Raw genomic sequence first — 22,265 nt, forward strand, 5'->3', positions numbered from 1 at the left:
TGAATATTTCAGATTCTATATTTAATTAAATACACACTGCAGAATATAATTATATTATTATTTCCCATAATAGTGGGTAACAATTTGTAGAAAAGTTGGCATCACAAATTTTTTTAGGTTAAAACTCAGAGCAATAAACCTAGGTTTATTGCTCTGAGGGTTAAAATTTATAATTTTTTTTGTGGTTTTTAAACAATGTACCTACTTATTCAAGTCAACAGTGAAAAGACCTAAGACAGTCCAGGCATTTTCGTTCCACTATCACTTTTACACCCTTTAACGCTACACCGCACCATGGTATTATTTTATAAGGTATTAACAGTAAGTCTTAATCATTCAAAACCAAACATATCATGAATTACGTAACTTAGAACATATTGTATAGGTAAACCAGAATCTGATGGCAATTAGGGAAATCAAAATTTTGAGTGTGCAACCCTAGGGAAAATGGACTGAACGATCTTGATACTGCTTATTTTTTAGTTTGTTCTCAATATCATTAGTCACATTACATAAGTGGACAATACTGTACTTAATAATGTGAAATCCACTTAATATTATGTAGGTATGTACATACTTACATGTATAATATACATATTACTTTTATACAGGTAATACATATTATTATTTACACATACCTATGTTTGTATGTTCATTATCATTATGCCATGTGAAAATATCGATGTTATGTCGATAGAAAACTAGACTGCTTATAATTTTTTATAAAATAAAATAAAATAAAATAAAACTATGTTTATTTTCGTAAGTATTAACAGATACACACATTATAAAATTGCCTTGGACAGCTTGGACTTGACGAATAGCCGTATTGGAAACTTCTGTAATAAGTTTTCATAAAATTATATTCCAATCAACAAACAATATTATAGTTATCTACATATAATATTTTTTAATTGAAAGTATCAAAGCGGGTAAGTCCAATTTACCAATAAAATCTTTTAAATTGAAAATTGTGATGTGTTTGACCCTTCTTCATCAAATATTTTTCTATACACATTATAAACAACACCTCTTGCTTGTGATCACAGCGGCTTTTTCGACATTTTCGAAGATTTTTTAGACAAAATCCTGAAAATTATTTATCAACTGCAAAAAATACAAATAATTTGACAACCAATTTGATAGTTGTCAAATAAGTTGCCACATGAAAATCTTTTATTTCTTAAATATAAATATGCCATCAGATTCTGGTAGACCTATAAAAACTATATTTTTATGGAAGACGATAGCTAGCTGTCAAGTTTATCAAAGTAGGTTGCTATTCTTGAAAAAAGTGGCACGCTGCGTGAAACAAAAAATTTTATCGTTCTCTCTCATTTCTTTACACAACACCGGCATAAGTTGCTCTTTTTCTTGTGTGAATGCGACATATGATATCAATGTGTCAATTTGTCTATTGGTTTCTCTGTCTACGTCATAGACCGTCTTCCAATTACAGCACTAGAGCGCATTATGCTGCATAATGATTAATGCTTATAGACCGGGAGATACTGACACAAAATTTCGAGTCATTTGTAACAGGATGGCGGTTCTACAGGGTTATTAGTACGCAATTGCGAAGAAAATTAAAAAAATATTTATTTAATATGTGTTAAAGAAACGAATTTCAAAGTTTATAAGGGGTGTGCAGTATTGCAGTGTGAATCCATATAAAAGTAATGCTCAAAAATGTGTTAGTAATTATTTCAAGCGAGAAAATAATAAGAAATGATTGTATAAAGTTGGCGCGGAGAACCCCGAACCATGTATTCGTGAATTCGCAATTATATTTCTGATCTGAGTCGATAAAACATACGTGAAACAATAGAAAATAAATAAAAATGCGTATTCTCAACATATTCATAACAACAAAACACATCTGACGTAGTTTACATAAGCGTGACGTCACGCGTGTTTTAGTCAAAATGGCCAACTGCAGAATTTAAATGTTTCATTTTTTTTGATAATCTCATTAATCTTAATTTTTTTAAGATTTCTAAGTCACTATATTTAATTTTAATTTATTTATTTTCCCTTAAAAACACTAATACGATCATTTATGGATACTGTCGTCATGCCTATTAAACAAGTAGGTAAGTTTTAATGGGTCTAATTTAAATAATTACGTATTTACTAAAGAGTGACGTCACGCCTACGCCATGACACCTGCGAGCTGTTTTGGCACAGTTACCCCGTTTTCCAATTACAGAGCATAATGCGACTCAGTGCCGCACAATGCCGAATTATGCTGATGCTTAATTGGAACGTGAAACGCACCAGCAGGTTGCGCTAAGTTCAGTGTTGAAAAAAAAATATTCATATAGTTAGCAATAACCTTATTAATCCATACTATTAACACAGACTAATAATAATATACTACGTATACAACTATTAATATTATAAATGCGAAAGTAACTCTGTCTGTCTGTCTGTTACTCAATCACGCCTAAACTACTGAACCAATTTTCATGAAATTTGGAATGGAGATATTTTGATACCCGAGAAAGGACATAGGCTACTTTTTATCCCGGGAAAATGACGCAATCCCGAAAAACCCACGGGAACGGGAACTATGCGGGTTTTTCTTTGACTACGCGGGCGGAAACCTAGTGTGTAAATAAAGTGGTATACATAATACAGTATCACTAAAGCGACATTCGTTTGTTTATTGCAATAATATTCCAGAAAGTCTTGTTTGCTGTTCAATCTATAATAGTACTAATTTCTTATGGATTAAGGTTCATTTTGACTAGATATTTGTATACAATTTTGACAAATTACGACAAGCGAAGTTATAACATAAAATATAATTAAAATAAATTAAAATAAGACTTACCGACGGTATGAAATGCCTTCATTGCTGATATTATTTCGTCTGCTATCATTATCTTTATACCGAACAACACGTCCTAATTAATGAATAAATATGGAAAAAAGGTTTGACAGCTGACAACCGACTCGAATATTTTTCTGCGCACAACTGAGAGCAAGTTAGGTGATCTAAACTCATCATTGACACGTGGGCCACGCCCACATCACACTTCTATCTACTTTACTGTTCTGTGGTTTTTACTGTTCTGTGGTCGAAATCCTCCATAAGTTGAAAACTCTATTACTCGAATTTTTTGGCGTCTCCCTTGATGTTCGACTTATAGAGGTTCTACTGTAATTGGTTGAAAAATATTTACGGTTTAGTATTTTAAGTAATTTGGATTTTGATTATTTCATTAACATTTTCCATCCTCATCCATACGTCTTATATTTATTTTTTTAACACAATTTGAATTAACTTAGAGAATTAAAAGAATTAACTTAGATCACTTCTAAGTGATAAGGCCGCCTAATAAACTATACTGTTTTTTTTGTTTTGTATACTTATATTAGCAATAAGTTTTATATGTATAGTTTTATTGAAGAGTAATAAATAAATAAATAACTTTGATTATTTCGAAAAAACTACAATGAAACGAAAGCTTTAAATTTTTTTCCAACAATTAATAATTACTAACGATAAATCGATTGCACGCATCAATTCACGCGCATTACTCTTTCTAGTGCTCGATTGTGCGAAGTGTTGCTGTAGTTGGAACATTCAACGTTAAGCATTATGCCGCATAATGCGCTCTAGTGCTGTAATTGGAAAACGGGGTTAATATGTAAATATTTTTTGAAAAATGGCTTTTATCTTCGTTGAATTTAAGTATATTACCGAAAGATAGGGTTTTTCTTGTATAGTAAACGTATACACACATTATGGAAGAGGATTTCAAAATCTTAAGTCATGCCTATTGTCATAACAAAAAACTACTCGTAATCTCATTTACTCCTTGATTATAATCGCAGGCTCAAATGATGAAATTCAGTGCTTGGGGTCAAAATCGAGGCTAAGAGTCAATTTTTTAAGAAAAAATTCTTGTGCGAAGCTAATAAATGACAAAACTTATCAAATTTTACTCTGGCAGTCTTTTTTAAATTTTTCTTTTTCTAGCGGGAAATACAAGGCATACCAAATTTAGAGATGTTTTTTTCTCGTTCCCAATATTGACACTAATTCTTTCTAGGGTGAAATGTTCATACCTAAAAAAACTCGACTAAGTTAATCCAATACAAAATTATCAGGTATAATTTTTTAATGAATAAAATACCTAATAAAAGGTAGTGATGTCACTTCTAGCTAGATTTCTTACTAGTTTGCTGAAAGGTGTTTTTTATCGTTGTCAGAGATTGTGAATGAGATGGTCAATTATATGGGGAATTCGGTAACAGTTTTGTTTTCTTTGCCAGACGGACGGTTGTCCCTTCTCAGTTACGAATGTGTAACTATGGTAAATCTCGTAGGTACCTAATAATTAGCGCCATGCAGATTCTAAGTTCTTCCTAGGTACCTACTAGAAATAAGTTCAACTCGGTGTTCTATGCTTTTTCTATCCATAATAATTTTGAAGGTCAAGCTACGCAGAGGGGACGAGGGCCCGTTCCTTATTCACTATATTGTATCGGGGCCCCCACATTGTCATAGTAGAGTTTATTGCAGTATTTTGTTTAAAAAAAGGTTTCAAAAAGGAGCTATTTTATGACATAAGCTTTTCCACAAAAAATAATGGACAAATTAAAAATTACTTAGGTACTGGAAATATGTAATTTCATTTTTTGTGTATAATTTAAACACCTCTAAACTACTTTTGACTGTGAGTTTTTCAAGAGGAAATAAATAAAAAGGTACACAGATATTATTAAGACATTTATTGAAATTTATTCCGATTTTGTGATTTTCTTTCGTCATCTATTTCATTACTTAGTGTTTCTTATCATCGCTCACGCTTGTTTTATTTAATCTTCTCCCATGTCTTCGGTCTTCTTTTATCACCCACGTCTGCGGTCTTCTTTCTTCACCCACGTCTTCAGTCTTCTTTCTTCACCCACGTCTTCAGTCTTCTTTCTTCACCCACGTCTTCAGTCTTCTTTCTTCACCCACGTCTTCAGTCTTCTTTCTTCACCCACGTCTTCAGTCTTCTTTCTTCACCCACGTCTTCAGTCTTCTTTCTTCACCCACGTCTTCAGTCTTCTTTCTTCACCCACATCTTCAGTCTTCTTTCTTCACCCACGTCTTCAGTCTTCTTTCTTCACCCACGTCTTCAGTCTGCTTTCTTAACCCACGTCTTCGGTCTTCTTTTTTCACCCACGTCTTCATTTTTGTTTCTTCACCCACGTCATTAGTATTTTGTCATCAGTCTTCTTCCTTCATCCATGTCTTCGGTCTTCTTTCTTCACCCACGACTTCGGTCTTCTTTCTTCACCCACGACTTCAGTCATCTTTCTTCAACCACGTCTTCAGTATTCTTTCTTCACCCACGTCTTTAGTCTTCTTTCTTCACTAAGGTTTTGTTCACCTACGTCTTGGTCTTCTTTCTTCACTCCGTGTTCAATAATTTTACCTTGTTTGTTAGTTTCATACAGTCGTCGATGCCTTCGTTCGAGTCTGGTTCACATTATCAAACATGTTGATCTTAGTTCTTAATTTTCATACTGCATGTCCTTGCACCCCACGTGTTTAACTTTCTTTCATGTCATGAGTCTTTTTTCTTCGCCCACGTCTTTGGTCATCTTACCTCACTCATGTTTTTTTTATTTTCCATTCAAATTTGAAAAATTTTCTTCGTCTACATCTTCAATTATCTAAGTACGGGTTCCAAATGTTACTTCTTCACCCACGACTTCGGTCTTCTTTCTTCACCCACGACTTCGGTCTTCTTTCTTCACCCACGACTTCGGTCTTCTTTCTTCACCCACGACTTCGGTCTTCTTTCTTCACCCACGACTTCGGTCTTCTTTCTTCACCCACGTCTTCATTCTTGTTTCTTCACCAACGTCCTCATTTTCGTTTCTTCACCAACGTCCTCATTTTCGTTTCTTCACCCACGTCTTCATTCTTGTTTCTTCACCAACGTCTTCATTTTCGTTTCTTCACTCATGTCTTAGGTCTTTTTATGTCTTCGGTCTTCTTTCTTCACCCACGACTTCGGTCTTCTTTCTTCACCCACGTCATTAGTATTTTGTCATCAGTCTTCTTTCTTCACCCACGACTTCGGTCTTCTTTCTTCACCCACGACTTCGGTCTTCTTTCTTCACCCACGACTTCGGTCTTCTTTCTTCACCCACGACTTCGGTCTTCTTTCTTCACCCACGACTTCGGTCTTCTTTCTTCACCCACGACTTCGGTCTTCTTTCTTCACCCACGTCTTCGGTCTTCTTTCTTCACCCACGTCTTCAGTCTTCTTTTTTCACGCATGTCATCAGTTATCTTTCTTAACCCACGTCTTCAATCTTCTTTCTTCATCCAAGGTCTTCTTTTTCCACCCAAGTCATCAATTTTAATTTCTTCATCTATGTATTATCTTCTTTCTTCAACCGAGGTTTAATTTTTATTTGTCTGTGTTCAATTTCATTTTTTCAGGTTCTTTATCTTCATTTATTTACATTTTCAATATTCTTTCTTCATCAATCTTCGGTCTTCTTTTTTACCCACATCATCAATAGGTATTCCTTCTTCATCAGTGTATCTTCTTACAAGGGTTTTTCTTCGTCTACATCATTTTTTACATTTTCGTTCAAGTTTCTTCACATTTTCAATATTTTTCCTTTATCCATGTCTTCAGTCTTCTTTCTTCAACGACGTCTTCGGACTTCTTTGTTCACGCTCGTCATCAGTCATCTTTCTTCCTTCACGTAAATAATCTTCTTTCTTCACTCGCGTTGGTTTATTTTTTCCTCAACTTTTAGTTTCCTTAATTGTCCATTTCAAGTCCTATTTCTTATTTATTTTAGTATTTTTCCCACATTTTCATATTTTCTCTCGTTGCGTTCTTCAATTCTCAAGAGTGATCTTTGTTTATAATTATGACTGTCTTAATGATTTCAACTTCTTATTTACTACACGCATAATCCATATTCTCCCTCCACGTTTTTATTACATATTTTATGTTTCTTTTTCCTTCTCGTTGTCATCAATCTCATTTCATCTATTACATATTTATTATCGCTATTCATCTTATTTATGTATTGGTGTACTACTATTATTTTAATCGATCTTTTATTTTTATTTTAGCTCCCTTCGTTAATCGTGTGCTTTACATCGCCTCGATAAATAAATATATTAATATCAGTATAACTTGTCAAGAGTGTTTCTAGTTTCAGATATTATTTTTATAATTAAAAATTATCGTGTCCTGAAAACAAAAATTTTAGGGCTCACCTCTCTAACTATCCGACTTACCATTGATTTATTCATTTTATCATGTTAATATTCCACATTGTTATAAAACCAGAAAAATCATTTTCTCCATTTTAGTTAAGGTTTATTTTTATATTACAATTTTATTCCGATATCCATTTTATATGTATTTTCAAATTTAATTAAGTCTGTAAGAAAAATTTCGTTAGGTAACTCTATTCTGCTTACTTCCATTTCCATTTCAGCTTGTGTTCATATTGATTATTGCTTTTGTATGTATGTACTTAGTCGCAAATAATATTCAATGTATATTATTACAGGTCAATTGTCATTAAACTTCGCTATGATGCAAATCGTTGCAGTGCCCAATTCTTTACGCCTATCTGCGGACAAGAATTTGTTACAGCGTATGTTCAACTCACTTTTGAATCCAGAAGCGCAATGTATCTTCAGATGACACCACCCCCAGCGAGATGTAGTTAGCAGCCCCTTGCAGCAGGATGCAGTTTCAGACGACGACAACACCCAGAAGCGCGAAGCAGTTTCTGGCAGCAGCGCGATCGCCCAGAAGCGCGATGCAGTTTCTGGCAGCAGCGCAGTCGCCCAGGAGCGCGATGCAGTTTCTGGCAGCAGCGCCTTGCAGCGCAATCGCCCAGGAGCGCGATGCAGTTTCTGGCAGCAGCGCAGTCGCCCAGGAGCGCGATGCAGTTTCTGGCAGCAGCGCCTTGCAGCGCAATCGCCCAGGAGCGCGATACAGTTTCTGGCATCAGCGCAGTCACCCAGGAGCACGATGCAGTTTCTGGCAGCAGCGCAGTCGCCCAGGAGCGCGATGCAGTTTCTGCCAGCAGCGCCTTGCAGCGCAATCACCCAGGAGCGCGATGCAGTAACTGGCAGCAGCGCGGTCGCCCAGGAGCGCGATGCAGTTTCTAGCAGCAGCGCAATCGCCCAGGAGCGCGATGTAGTTTCTGGCAGCAGCGCGGTCGCCCAGAAGCGCGATGCAGTTTCTGCCAGCAGCGCCTTGCAGCGCAATCACCCAGGAGCGCGATGCAGTAACTGGCAGCAGCGCCTTGCAGCGCAATCACCCAGGAGCGCGATGCAGTAACTGGCAGCAGCGCGGTCGCCCAGGAGCGCGATGCAGTTTCTGGCAGCAGCGCCTTGCAGCGCAATCACCCAGGAGCGCGATGCAGTAACTGGCAGCAGCGCCTTGCAGCGCAATCACCCAGGAGCGCGATGCAGTAACTGGCAGCAGCGCGGTCGCCTAGGAGCGCGATGCAGTTTCTGGCAGCAGCGCGGTCGCCCAGGAGCGCGATGCAGTTTCTAGCAGCAGCGCGGTCGCCCAGGAGCGCGATACAGTTTCTGGCAGCAGCGCCTTGCAGCGCAATCACCCAGGAGCGCGATGCAGTAACTGGCAGCAGCGCCTTGCAGCGCAATCACCCAGGAGCGCGATGCAGTAACTGGCAGCAGCGCGGTCGCCCAGGAGCGCGATGCAGTTTCTGGCAGCAGCGCCTTGCAGCGCAATCACCCAGGAGCGCGATGCAGTAACTGGCAGCAGCGCCTTGCAGCGCAATCACCCAGGAGCGCGATGCAGTAACTGGCAGCAGCGCGGTCGCCTAGGAGCGCGATGCAGTTTCTGGCAGCAGCGCGGTCGCCCAGGAGCGCGATGCAGTTTCTAGCAGCAGCGCGGTCGCCCAGGAGCGCGATACAGTTTCTGGCAGCAGCGCCTTGCAGCGCAATCACCCAGGAGCGCGATGCAGTAACTGGCAGCAGCGCGGTCGCCCAGGAGCGCGATGCAGTTTCTAGCAGCAGCGCAATCGCCCAGGAGCGCGATGCAGCTACTGGCAGCAGCGCCTTGCAGCGCAATCACCCAGGAGTGCGATGCAGCTACTGGCAGCAGCGCCTTGCAGCGCAATCACCCAGGAGTGCGATGCAGTTTCTGGCAGCAGCGCCTTGCAGCGCGGTCACCCAGGAGCGCGATGCAGCTACTGGCAGCAGCGCCTTGCAGCGCAATCACCCAGGAGTGCGATGCAGCTACTGGCAGCAGCGCCTTGCAGCGCAATCACCCAGGAGCGCGATGCAGTAACTGGCAGCAGCGCCTTGCAGCGCAGTCGCCAAGGAGCACGATGCAGTTTCTGGCAGCAGCGCGGTCGCCCAGGAGCGCGATGCAGCTACTGGCAGCAGCGCCTTGCAGCGCAATCACCCAGAAGTGCGATGCAGTTTCTGGCAGCAGCGCCTTGCAGCGCGGTCGCCCAGGAGCGCGATGCAGCTACTGGCAGCAGCGCCTTGCAGCGCAATCACCCAGGAGTGCGATGCAGCTACTGGCAGCAGCGCCTTGCAGCGCAATCACCCAGGAGTGCGATGCAGTTTCTGGCAGCAGCGCCTTGCAGCGCAGTCGCCCAGGAGCACGATGCAGTTTCTGGCAGCAGCACCTTTCAGCGCGGTGAAGATTCGTGCGGCAGTGCGGTCGCTTAGGAGCACGATGCAGTTTCGGGCGACTCCACATAGCTACTGGCAGATATGCAATCTGTTTCACACAACAGTATCCTTGATGCTGTGCGATTTCAGTAGACAGCTGTAAATAGGACTGAAAAGTCCCCAAAACCCAATGGAGAAAAAAAAAACACTATTGTTCTATCCAAGTAAGTTTTCGATTTGTTATTTATCAACATTAAAATTGTTTTAAAACATATAGTTAAATTTAATATAAAATGTTTAATTTTAAGTTAACCATTCAAAATGTAGAATTTCAGCAACAAATATCTATTAACAGGCACAATTGGATCAACACTTCTCAACTTTGGAAGAATACTTACTGATTTCTGTAAATGAAATATTATAAAAAGGTTTTTATTTTTTAAATTGATGACGTTACGTCATTATAGATGTATTCTGTATCAAATTGATATTTATAAAATATTTAGGATATGCTATTCTAATTGAAACTTCTTACATTAACCGATGCTGGTAAGAAAGCTGACGCTACCGGCGTGGAGCGCGGTGCTGTCTGGCACTACCGGCGAAGAGCGGAGTGGGCGATAGCGCAGGAGCTACCGGCGTGGAGCGCGGTGCTGTCTGGCACCACCGGCGAAGAGCGCAGTGGGCGATAGCGCAGGAGCTACCGGCGTGGAGCGCGGTGCTGTCTGGCACCACCGGCGAAGAGCGCAGTGGGCGATAGCGCAGGAGCTACCGGCGTGGAGCGCGGTGCTGTCTGACACCACCGGCGAAGAGCGGAGTGGGCGATAGCGCAGAAGCTACCGGCGTGGAGCGCGGTGCTGTCTGGCACCACCGGCGAAGAGCGGAGTGGGCGAAGAGCGGAGTGGGCGATAGCGCAGGAGCTACCGGCGTGGAGCGCGGTGCTGTCTGACACTACCGGCGAAGAGCGGAGTGGGCGATAGCGCAGGAGCTACCGGCGTGGAGCGCGGTGCTGTCTCGCGCCACCCGAGGAGAGCGGAGTGGGCGATAGCGCAGGAGCTACCGGCGTGGAGCGCGGTACTATTATGACTGGTTCCTACATTCAGGACGATTTAAGAGCACCGGACTTTGCAAACATGTATGTCTAATCTCTATTTGGTTACAAGGCAATCAATAATCATTTATTTCATTATACACATTAGTATTATTTACTTAGTTTAAACAATTAATGTGATAATAAAAATTTTGTAGAATTCAACAAAGAAATATCGAACAGCTATGTTACGGTCACCTGAGTTGTGTTTAAGACAGTATCAAGTGCTTTAGTGCAGAACGTAGCACTCGACTTTACATGCTACCGGTAGCGAGCGCTGTTGAATGGCAGCACCAGCCGAGAGCAGAGCGGGTGAGGGAGCAGACACCTCCGGCGAAGAGCGGAGTGGGCGATAGCGCAGGAGCTACCGGCGTGGAGCGCGGTGCTATCTGGCACCACCGGCGAAGAGCGGAGTGGGCGATAGCGCAGGAGCTACCGGCGTGGAGCGCGGTGCTGTCTGGCACCACCGGCGAAGAGCGCAGTGGGCGATAGCGCAGGAGCTACCGGCGTGGAGCTGTCTCGCACCACCGGCGTAGAGCGAAGTGGGCGATAGCGCAGGAGCTACCGGCGTGGAGCGCGGTGCTGTCTCGCACCACCGGCGGAGAGTTGAATAGGCAAAGGCGTAGTGCACGGTATGTCGCACCACCTGCAGACTAGTGAACAAGGGAGCAGGAATCAGTCTTAGATGGCAGTATTACATCATGTACCTACTGATATGGATAACGAATTATACAAGATTTATCTACCTAGCCAAAACCATATTAGACGAGACCGTGACTCCTTATTTCATCACGAAGTTTATATATTACTTCCTCATAATAAGTATAAAATTCTGAAATAGGAAGGACTAGGAATAATTGAATAAATTGTATTTATTCAATTATTCATGTAGATAATATGCATGTAGGTATTTATAAAAATGATGAGTATAATAAGCGCATACTTGTAATTTAAAACATCAAAATGACGACGCCGCTTCACACTTGGTTTTGAAAGCTTCCGGGTGAAAAAAATGGACGTCATCTCGCTGACCGTAAGCCGATGTGCATGTGCATGTTGTGTTTTAGAAGCCTCGAATTAGATCAATGTTTATATATGTCGACGCTAACTGCTGCACCTTTTCTGTGAATAAGCCTAAAGAAACGCATCGCACGAAAAAAATAATGTTCTTAAGATATTGACAATATAAAATCTGTAGTTAAATTGTATACCAATTTAAAAAGTATTTAAAAGGCATAAATGGATTAAGTAGGTAGGTACCTAGTTCATTTAGTTTTACCTTCCACCATATATGTACAAACAAGAGTTACAACTTACAAGACTCCTCCCAAAAACGTAATTATACATTAATATAAAATATCATGATTTCATTCCTAGAATTAAGTTTTTTTTTTACTAGGTACCTATTTATTTCGTGTGTTGTTTATCGTTTTCTCGATCATCATAAGCTATCAATATCATGCCTGAATAAGACATGTAGGTACTTGTTTTAAGAGCCAATCCTGAAAATAAGACCCCCGTATCATAAAGTATCCCATAAAATCTCAGAAATTTTAAATTCTGAATAAAGATAAAGCTCTTATAAAGAAACTAGCGGTTGGAAGTATACTAGCACTTACTTGGACACGAGCAACAATTAATTCGTCGATCCCATTTAGAAAGATCTCATTAGGTACATAATTTTTACTTGCATGTATTCTGTATGTCCTTCAGATATGTTTGTACCAGGAACTATTTAGCGTAATTGCTTTAAAATTTGTGGTGCATTCTCGGTAGGTTGGTGCGCTTTTGTAGGATTTATTTTGTTCACAAATAACAAATACGTCCAGCAGATGAGCAGAGGGAATTAATTCAAGACTTCGCCTAGATTAGTATAAAAAAAATAGTTAAGTGCGAGTTAAGACTGGCACAAAGAAATTTCCTTGTATTCTCGATGATGTAAAATACAATAAAATTCAAATTTAAACAATATATTTTGTTTTGATACGCAGGAGTTTACATTAGGAATTTGAATTTTCATTATAAGTAGTAAGTACTTAAATTTTCTGAGAAATTAAAATCAATTTTGACGATTGTTTTGTTTAGTTTCTACTTACGTGATACCTATGTTATAGAGAGAAGTCCTTCCCCAATTCGACATCTTAAATGTTGATAACGATAGGCTGTGTGTGATCAGGGCCGTCTTAGACTATGCCGGGGCCCATGGGCACACAAGAATTTGGGGGCCCTTTTGGAATGTAATAAATCAAACTATACAAATTTTTTCACTATAAATTGATTTATTTTGGGTATCTAATAATATACATATTATTATTGTACAAAAATATATATTATTATTAATTATGCATAAGCTTTCCTTATTATAATTTCGATAATGGTATTTCAGGTTTTATATTTTATAAATTCTTTCGGTATTTCTGTTGAGAAAAAATTTCTATTAATTATATAATTATTTACTAGCTTTTCACCCGCGGCATCGCATCGCCCGCGCAGTTAAAGAAAAACCTGCATACTTCCCGTTCCCGTGGGATTTCCGGGATAAAACCTATCCTATGTCCTTTCTCGGGTATCTATATATCTCTATACCAAATTTCATGCAAATTGGTTCAGTAGTTAAGGCGTGATTGAGTAACAGACAGACAGACAGAGTTACTTTCGCATTTATAATATTAGTATGGATATAATTATTTACTAGCTTTCCACCCGCGGCATCGTCCGCGCAGTTAAAGAAAAACCCGCATACTTCCCGTTCCCGTGGGATTTCCAGGATAAAAACTATCCTATGTCCTTTCTCGGGTGTCAAAATATCTCTATACCAAATTTCATGCAAATTGGTTCAGTAGTTAAGGCGTGATTGAGTAACAGACAGACAGACAGAGTTACTTTCGCATTTATAATATTAAGTATGGATTATGCATCTGTTTTATTATTACTTATAATGTTGAAAACGGTTTTTTTCGTGATTTCTTTTGAGCAAAATCTTCTATTACATCCTCAAAGTCAATATTCTGCAGAATTTCATTTTCTATGCTCATAATTGATAAATTACTCAATCGTTCTTGTACCATTGTTGTTCGCAATTCATTTTTTATTCTTTTAAGGTGTGAAAATGAACGCTCCCCACTGCAATTGGTAACCATTAGGCAAAGGAATATCCTGGTAGCAACTTCAACGTTTGGAAACGTTTCTTCTAATTTATCAGACTTTATTAATTTATGTAGGGCTGAGATATTTAATTCCGCTGATGGCGCTGCTATATTTTTTAAATATTTACTTAAATGTAAACATTCTGTTTTCAGTTCATTGCAATTAACGTCTTCGTGATAAAATTCAGAAAATTCTATGCATTTTTTGTTTAATTCGTCAGAATCGATTGTTGTTAATTGACAAAGAAAACTAAATCTATTATCAATTTCTTGGTATGCTGCCGAACGTTTTTTTAACTGTGTTATCAATGTGTCAATTATGGGAATGAAAGTATCTACACGAAACTTTTCCTTGCCTCTCAACTGCAGACTCTCTGATGATCCTTCAAAAAAAGTGATGCGTGAGCTACGAATTTTTTTTCTTACAAATTTATCTTTATATTCTGAATCTGGATTTTTTTCTTTTGCAGCCATTTCATATGTATCAAAATTATAACGTGCGTTATTGACATAACTGATTAGAGATTCATAAAGTTTTGTCACAACGTCCATAGTCATAGTCCCATTCTGTAAACTTAAACTTGTTTTATTTATAACTCCCAAAATATCATTCCATATTTCCGTTAGAAGAGCAGTCTCAAATTTTTCCATTTTTTTTACTAGGCTTTGAGCTTCGTTTCTCGTGTCTCCTGGTTGATTGATGTCATTTGCAATAAAGGACAATGCTTCAGAAATATTTAAATAACCATTTCGCAAAGCATTAACAGCATTGGCATGTGCGGACCATCTCGTTTCCGAAAGAGACTTCAGGACCTTATTTACACCTAAATGACTTGTCAAAATTTTCCACCGTTTGGTCGACGCTGAGAAAAAATTGTACAATTTTTGTACAAATTGGAAGAATGCTACTGCTTCAGTAATACACTCCACAGCTTGTACACCCACTAAATTTAGCGAATGTGCCGCACATGGAACGTAAATTGCGTATTCACATACTTCTTTTATTCTAGACTGGACACCAGAGTACTTACCAGACATATTTGATGCATTGTCGTAGCTCTGCCCGCGACAATCTTTTATAAGGATATCAAGGTTTTCAAAAAAGTTTAAAATAGTATCTGATATATATTGCGCATTATGTCCCTCCATAGGCAAAAATTGCAAAAATCTCTCAATAGGCTCTCCGTCTTTTACGTATCTAACGATAAAAGTGAGCTGGTCAACGTGGGATAGATCAGGCGTAGAATCTACGCTAATAGAGTAGTATTTTGCTGATTTAAGTTCGTTGACAATTGTTTTTAAAACTCGCTGTCCCATTAAATTAATAAATTCGTTACAAATATTGGCCGATAAATATGATATGCTTCCTTTTCCACGATTTCCACAGGTTTGTAGGTGATTAGCAAGAAAAGGATCAAATTTACTAATAAGTTCCAAGCATCCCAAATAATTACCATTATTTTGCGACCCCAATATCTCGTTATCACCACGAAAAGCAAGACCTCTCGAAGCTAAAAATTTAACTACTGCAACAATTCTTCTAAGGACATTTTTCCAATAGTTAGTTTCTGAATTATATTGGGACAACAACTCACCGTCAATTCGTCCAGTAGTTTTTTTTCTCGTGATATAACTCATCATACATTGCCTGTGTTGCGAACTGTTCTCATGCTCCATCAATAAGTTACTTATATGCTTCCAATCCTTATATCCATTTGGAGAATTCAAACTATGTCCAGTAGCAATAGTGTTATTAAACATACGACAACAATAACAGTACACAGATTTCTTTGATGGGGAATAAAGGAGCCATTTTCTGTCCAAAGTCTCACCATTCTTTAATTTACGGGTAAAAATGTTTTTGGTTAAGTATCTAGTTTTGGTTTTACCACTCGAATCTGGAAAACTTGCAGAAGTTTCGGAAAAATCACAATGTTTATTTTGGAAAAACTCTGGCCCTTTTCGAATCCAAATATTACGGGCTTCTTCAGATAAAATGTCATCACAGTACTGACCAGGGTCATGAAATACAGATACATTCTCCAAGTTTGCATTTATTGACTCACAGTTGCTTGAAGTCGAGAGTTCAGTGTTTGATGTGTATTTGTCATTTTTGTTACAAATAATAACCTCTTTTTCCGGGTCACATTCGAATTTATTTTTATTTTGAGGTGATGATGATGAAGAATTCTCCAATTTATTTGTTTCTTCTACCATAAAAAACGAAGTAAGCTTAGGAAGTTTTTCCGTGATTTCTTTTTGAGCTACAACTTTTTTTCTCTTTTGTGCACCACTTAAATATGTTTTTTTCGACATTATGCAATAATATTTAGATACACAAATCAATAATTCTGATAATACTCGATATAATAAGTAATAGCTTAAATTGATTCTACCGAACTGAAACTTTATACGTAAATTACTCAGGGATTCCCCTAAATATACACACAATCAACATTTATAAATTATGGCCGTTTGGCGTCGGAATGGTTTCATGGATAATCGCTAGATGGTGTGCTTAGGGATTAGAGTAGGATTCGTTCAAAAATATTATTATACTTTGTATATTTTGTAAGTTAAAATTTCCGATTTTACTTTTTAACTTTTACTTTTTAAACAATTATGTAACATATTTGTTTTTATTATTATTCAGTTTTTTGTAATATTATAAATTCAAGTGAATGTCTGGTAAGAACGGTGTCCAGTGGCGGGCATTTCAAAAATACATTAAGAAAACTATACAACACTAGACAACAGCTGCCTACCTATCTTACTAAACTCAGATCAATATTAAATAAAAATATCCAATAATGAAATACATAGTCCAGAAATAAAACTGTGTTCTTGCATTTCGTTAATACGTAAACGTAATTATTTAGTACGAAAAAAAAATTCAAATATATTTCAGATCCACCTATCGGTATTAGGTGGCATTATTATCTATAATCTATAAGAAGGCTACTATTCGTGCGTTGCACTGCACTAGCGCCGCCACGGGACGGCAAAGTCAAAAACTATTCGTGTAGCTAACTTTCTAAATATAATATTATATTGTGTGAGTCATGCATGTGATGCGTGCCTACTGCAATTGCACAGTGCACACAATGCTTGCACATGATGTTCTAAAACAACGTACACAATCATACAAATTTTACATTGTCTAGTTCCGTTTGCAAACAATGCGGACCTCAATCTGATTTATTTGTCTAGAGGCTCAGAGTTTCGTAAAGTTTTGATTTTTCTACATGTCGGTTTCCTCACGATGTTTTCATTCACCGTTCGGGCAGTGGTAATGTTACAACACGCGCAGATAAAATAAAAAAAATCAATTTATTTCCTGCACGCTCGCCTGGTCTCGAACCTCGGACTTATCGATTTGAAGTCCGAGGTCTCACCACTGAGCCACCACTGCTCTCACTGGTGACTGGAATAATTATTATTCTATGTTTTGATTCGAATAAATCTGATAACGATCGACGTTGAAAAGTGTGATGCGATCGACTAAAATATTTTGAGATTGAATGTGAGAGAAATTGTCAGCCGTTCTCTTAATTCTTGTATCTCATTTTTTGTCTCCCCTCTGCTGGAGTGGGCCCCCTGACGACGGGGGGCCCTGGGCACTGGCCCCCTGTGCCCCTATGGTAAAGACGGTAATGTGTGTGATTGTATTTTCCTTTTATGTTTAATTTATTTTTCTTAGTTTACCTAAATATCTCCTCTCATAGCTTTTTATTAAATTAGTGCACCCTGTTTACCACCATGTTGGCAAACATTGTACATTTTTATTTGTACATACCAGAAGTGCAATTTCGAAAAATTGATGTGTGGGACGATTTCTGACGATGTCGTAAGTTTTACTTGCAGGTTAAAAAGCCTGTAAGAAACTGCAATTATCCTAACCTTCCTAGCTAATATGTTAAGAATAACCAGAAAAATGATACTTTCTTCACTCACTATTAAATTATGAGTACATAATATATCTATTAAATGTAAAAATGTTGATTGCTTAGGTACATCAAGGTTTACATAGATACTTGATTAAAAATAATGTTGCAACTACATACCTACAAGACGAATCAATATGTTAGTCGAAATCACGCACATGTTATGACTCAAAATGCACAGCTAATCTTAGCGAGTACAAACCATGATCAAAAAAATGAAGCACAGCTTAGTTTACACTCCATTGTCATCTGCAAGGGATGATCTAATCGTCGAGCATACGTGCATACTCAGCGCACACCGTTCCACTTGTTCTTCGAGTATAATAGAACATTCCACTTGCTATTACGTTACTGTGCTTTCAGAACTTTTCCACAAGCCTGCCACCTTCAACCAGCAAAGCACCAAAGGATGCCAGACGCTCAGGATTATCAGCAGTCTAAACAATGGCAGTGCATACAAGGCGATTTCTCGCCGTTAAAGTTATCGACAGTTAACTGTCATTATCATTGCTTAATTAAAACAATTTATGTAGCTATTACAAAAGAAAATTCAAAGAATTGTCTAATAGTAAGTAAAAAATTATGTGCCTAATTTGTGCCAAAATTATGTGTTCATGCATTAACTGTTTATAACCAAAACATATTTTGTACATATTTTTCAGCTAACAAAATATACTACAGCTGGCACGTATAAACATTCAACCTTATGAAATTATTTTAATACTATCATACCTTGGCTTCGATTATTACGTCATACATACTTGTGCAATCGTTCATAGCGTAATACACTTTCAAACACTCTCGCAGCGCATAGTTGCACAACTCAGCCAATGTGTCCTCATTCAATTATGTAGATTTACTTTACAATTGCAGTTTTAATTTCTTAAAACAGCAACTTACAGCAACGTGAAATAAAATTTCCTCTGGCGACTGCTTGCATATGTTTCGTGTTATGTCGTAATAGGTAGATAATGATTATGTAAATTTTCCTTTATTATATAATTTTTGAGATCTCAATTTGGTCAACTAATATTTTATCTTATAAGGTCTAAGTAATATTGTCAATTTCCATTAGATTGAAGATGGTGATTGATGAATTTATTTATTTATAAATGAAGTGTGATGATTCATCATAATAAATTATAATAGTAGTTATGCATGTCAACCTGAAATAAAACTTTGGCATATTGTTAAACCCTACCGCCGTGTCTACGGCATACATACATGGTAAATATTGAAAATAGTAAGTAGTTTGAAATATGCAAGGTATTCAACTAAATATTTATCAAAAATAAATCGATTCAGTGTTATTTTTAAGAAGTGTATAAACGATTCCGAGGTCGGAATTATTTCACTTACCTACATCTATCCTACTATGTACAAAGTTTTCATTTATCGATCTCTAAATAAATCTCACTATATTATTGTGTCCATGAAAGTGCCTACGTTTGCGAGAGATCAACTCATCTGCTTAGTGGGACGTGGTGACATCGATTTTAGCTGCAGTGTTTCCTTCTTCCTGAAGGTCCACATTGCGCTCATAATAACGTGTTTTGCAATGATCTTGCATCACCACGACGCCCAGAAGACAAGCTGTGAATTGTACACAAACGAAATCAGATACTATTCTGTTCAAATCATTTCATGGTTGCTTTATTTTTATTATTTTGTCACATTAGATACAGATGCTTTTGAAATTAATGTTAAGATCGCAAATGTTTTCTATTTTCTTTATAAATTCAACTTACCAATGATAAAGTGTCTCTCGGCGTCCCTTTACTTAATTTACTTGGTTTCGATGTGTTTACTTCGAAGTTTAATACTTGTTTAGTTATAAAGGTGGTCTCGTTTCATGATAGGTTTGTATTTATTTGATTGCATGTGAAAAGATACATCAGCCCATTATTGCTTGCTAAGATAACTTGGTCCTTTGTAATGTCAGATTGTTTTGATTACATGGCGTGTAGGTATATCGTCTGCTAGCAAACATTTATTTGATATGCCTTGGAGTTTCCCGCTGTTGTTTTAGTTCGGAGTTATGTGCAGATGCTAAATGCCTGTTTGGATTTAAAGGTCAAAGAAACACAAAACGCCCAATAAAAAGATTAAAGTTAAATTCAGGCTTGCACTAGTATTCTGTCAGAAATATCGGAACTCACCCTATTTTTCAAATCTTACAAATACAGCGGAACTTAAGTTTCATTTCATAGTCAGCGTTCCAAGCTATACGCATCACCGGTTGCTGGCTGCGACTGCGAGCTCGGATTTCGCCAGCATACAGACTCGTATCTGCGCTCCAAATACAACAAACAAAATGCCCTTTGCGGGACATTAGGGTATGCAAGTTAGGATATTATTGCGCAACCTAACGTTTACCTATATGGGCTGTGTACCGGACCAGATCGATTAGCGTGTGAAGCAGGGTTGTTCTGCGCAGCCTCGTAAGGCAGCAAAGGCAGAGATGCACAACTCCAACTCGGCATTCTATAATCTACGCAGCTAGTCGCCAGGATCTCGACCGCCATGTTGTCCGCGCGGTCGGCGATGACTCATGGAATAATACATGTTGGGTGAAATTTCATAAACACAAAGAGAAGAGAGATTGAAATTAAATTCTGAGCATATTTTTTAAAATCATTTATTTCATACTTAAACATAAGTTACAATTTTCTTATTCAATATGAATAAAATTTTTAATTCCAATCGACCATTTAAAATAGCAAACTGAAATAATTTACTAACAATTCAACAATAAATTATACTATTCATAATAAAACTAATTAAAATGCATGATACCGTTTTTACAAACCCACATCGTAGTTAGCTCCGAGCACGCCCCCGCGGCAACCAAGATGGCGGCCATCGGATGCAGGCCCACGCGAAACGCAATGGGACTGTAAATTTAGAAAACATCTTGCATATATCACAGATACAGAAACAGTCTACATTACCTATTTTCACCCTACTTGATTTGATAAAGGTTTTACATTGTCTAATTCTTTAAAAAAACTATCTAGGCCACTGAGATCATTCTTCCATATATTATCTATTTTCTCCCGTTGCTCCTTGGCGACTTCCTCTTCTTTGTTAGTGATTCCGAGATCTGCTTGCATTTGAGCCCACTTTCTAGCACGTTCTCTTTGTTTCGTAAGCAACTCATTTTCAGCACGTACTAAAGAGTTACTCAAAATGGCGATTACTCGCAAGTCACGCTTTCTCTTTGTTTTAGCGTTTAATGATTTAGATTTAAATTTACGCACCCAGTTAGACAGGGATTCAGTTTTACTTTCACAAAAGTCAACGATACGTTTTTCTTGTGCACTGTATCCCATATTAAAATTTTAGGTTGAATTATTGCGTGTGAGAATATTACACACCTGTATCCGATTAGGCACAACGCCCAATGGAATTTTGTAGAACTTGGTTGCACCGCACTACACAAACGTCCGCACTACGCCACGCCGAGAAACAATTGTGCGCGGATGACGTCATGATCGCTTTATATACCTGACGCCATTGAAGCAACGGAACTGCGCAGTTGAGGACAAAATGGCGGCGATCAACGCATTCATACCATACCAGTTTGCAGGGTTGCCTGTATTATTGTTAAAACTCCCCGTTTTGTTTATTTATATATACATTTATAATATGTAAAATTATAAACTTTTAAGAAGGGCCTTTATTGGCATTTACTTTAATTATTAATATGTTCAAAATTATGAGTTAAAGTCAGTAATTCAAATTGATTCACTATTAAAATTAATTTCCGCCGTCATCAGTTTTCATGGAAATTTTCGTTAAAAATAATTGTAGATATGTGTTGATGCTTAATTTTGTCCATATTTATCACCCTGTTTAATTAATCAATTTATTTATGAAAACTTCACAGCTTACAATATGATTGACATAATCTAATTATGTTTACAATATGCCAATTACGAGTTTTACAATTATCTTCTCTTTTATATATAAAAATGAATCGCAAAATGTGTTGGTAAGCGCATAACTCGAGAACGGCTGAACCGATTTCGATAATTCTTTTTTTATTATATTCCTTGAAGTACGAGGATGGTTCTTATGTAGAGAAAACGTAAACATGTAACACGGGCGAAGCCGGGGCGGACCGCTAGTATTATATAAAGCTAAACTAATACCAAAATATTTATGGTTTACTTTCCCTAAATTGGTATAAACCCCAATGTGTTTTCAACAGATGGTTCAATTAAAATAACAACAATATAAAATTGCTTAAATTTGTGCAAAGCCCCTAACCTGGCAACCCAGAAAAATTACGTTGAACAACTTTTTTTTATTTTAACACCAAAAACGCAAAATTTCAGCTTGAATTATTGATATAAAATGTTTTTTTTTAATTATAAATTTGCATTAAATATAGGTACAATTTACAATTATTATTACTTATTATCAATAGTGGTGAAGGT

At 37.9% G+C, this 22,265-nt stretch overlaps 1 protein-coding gene across 4 annotated transcripts; it reads right to left on the reverse strand.

Annotated features, from left to right (window-relative positions):
- Nucleotides 1-8,259: 8,259 nt before the first annotated feature.
- LOC149900626 (uncharacterized) lies at nt 8,260-21,855 on the reverse strand. Of its 4 annotated transcripts, none has more exons than XM_090112071.1 (4): nt 21,201-21,850; nt 20,200-20,717; nt 11,130-11,386; nt 8,260-11,061 (listed from the first exon to the last, which is right to left on the reverse strand). In XM_090112071.1, exons 2-4 carry the CDS (start codon nt 20,346-20,348, stop codon nt 10,988-10,990), a joined length of 480 nt encoding a protein of 159 aa, XP_089968197.1. In that variant the 5' UTR covers nt 20,349-20,717; nt 21,201-21,850; the 3' UTR covers nt 8,260-10,987. The 4 variants fall into 4 exon arrangements, 2 of the variants coding, with proteins under 2 accessions (XP_089968197.1, XP_089968198.1); XR_016457712.1 differs by lacking the exons at nt 8,260-11,061; nt 11,130-11,386 and adding exons at nt 18,435-18,989; nt 19,183-19,416 and having other exon boundaries at nt 19,572-20,717; nt 21,201-21,855; XM_090112072.1 differs by having other exon boundaries at nt 8,260-11,386; nt 21,201-21,848.
- Between the last annotated feature and the right edge of the window lie 410 nt (nt 21,856-22,265).

Source organism: Colias eurytheme, chromosome 18, assembly GCF_061535395.1.
Source record: "Colias eurytheme isolate Ceu_HAF_F1 chromosome 18, ilColEury1 Martin Lab GWU primary, whole genome shotgun sequence".
NCBI classification, from domain to species: Eukaryota; Metazoa; Arthropoda; class Insecta; order Lepidoptera; family Pieridae; genus Colias; species Colias eurytheme.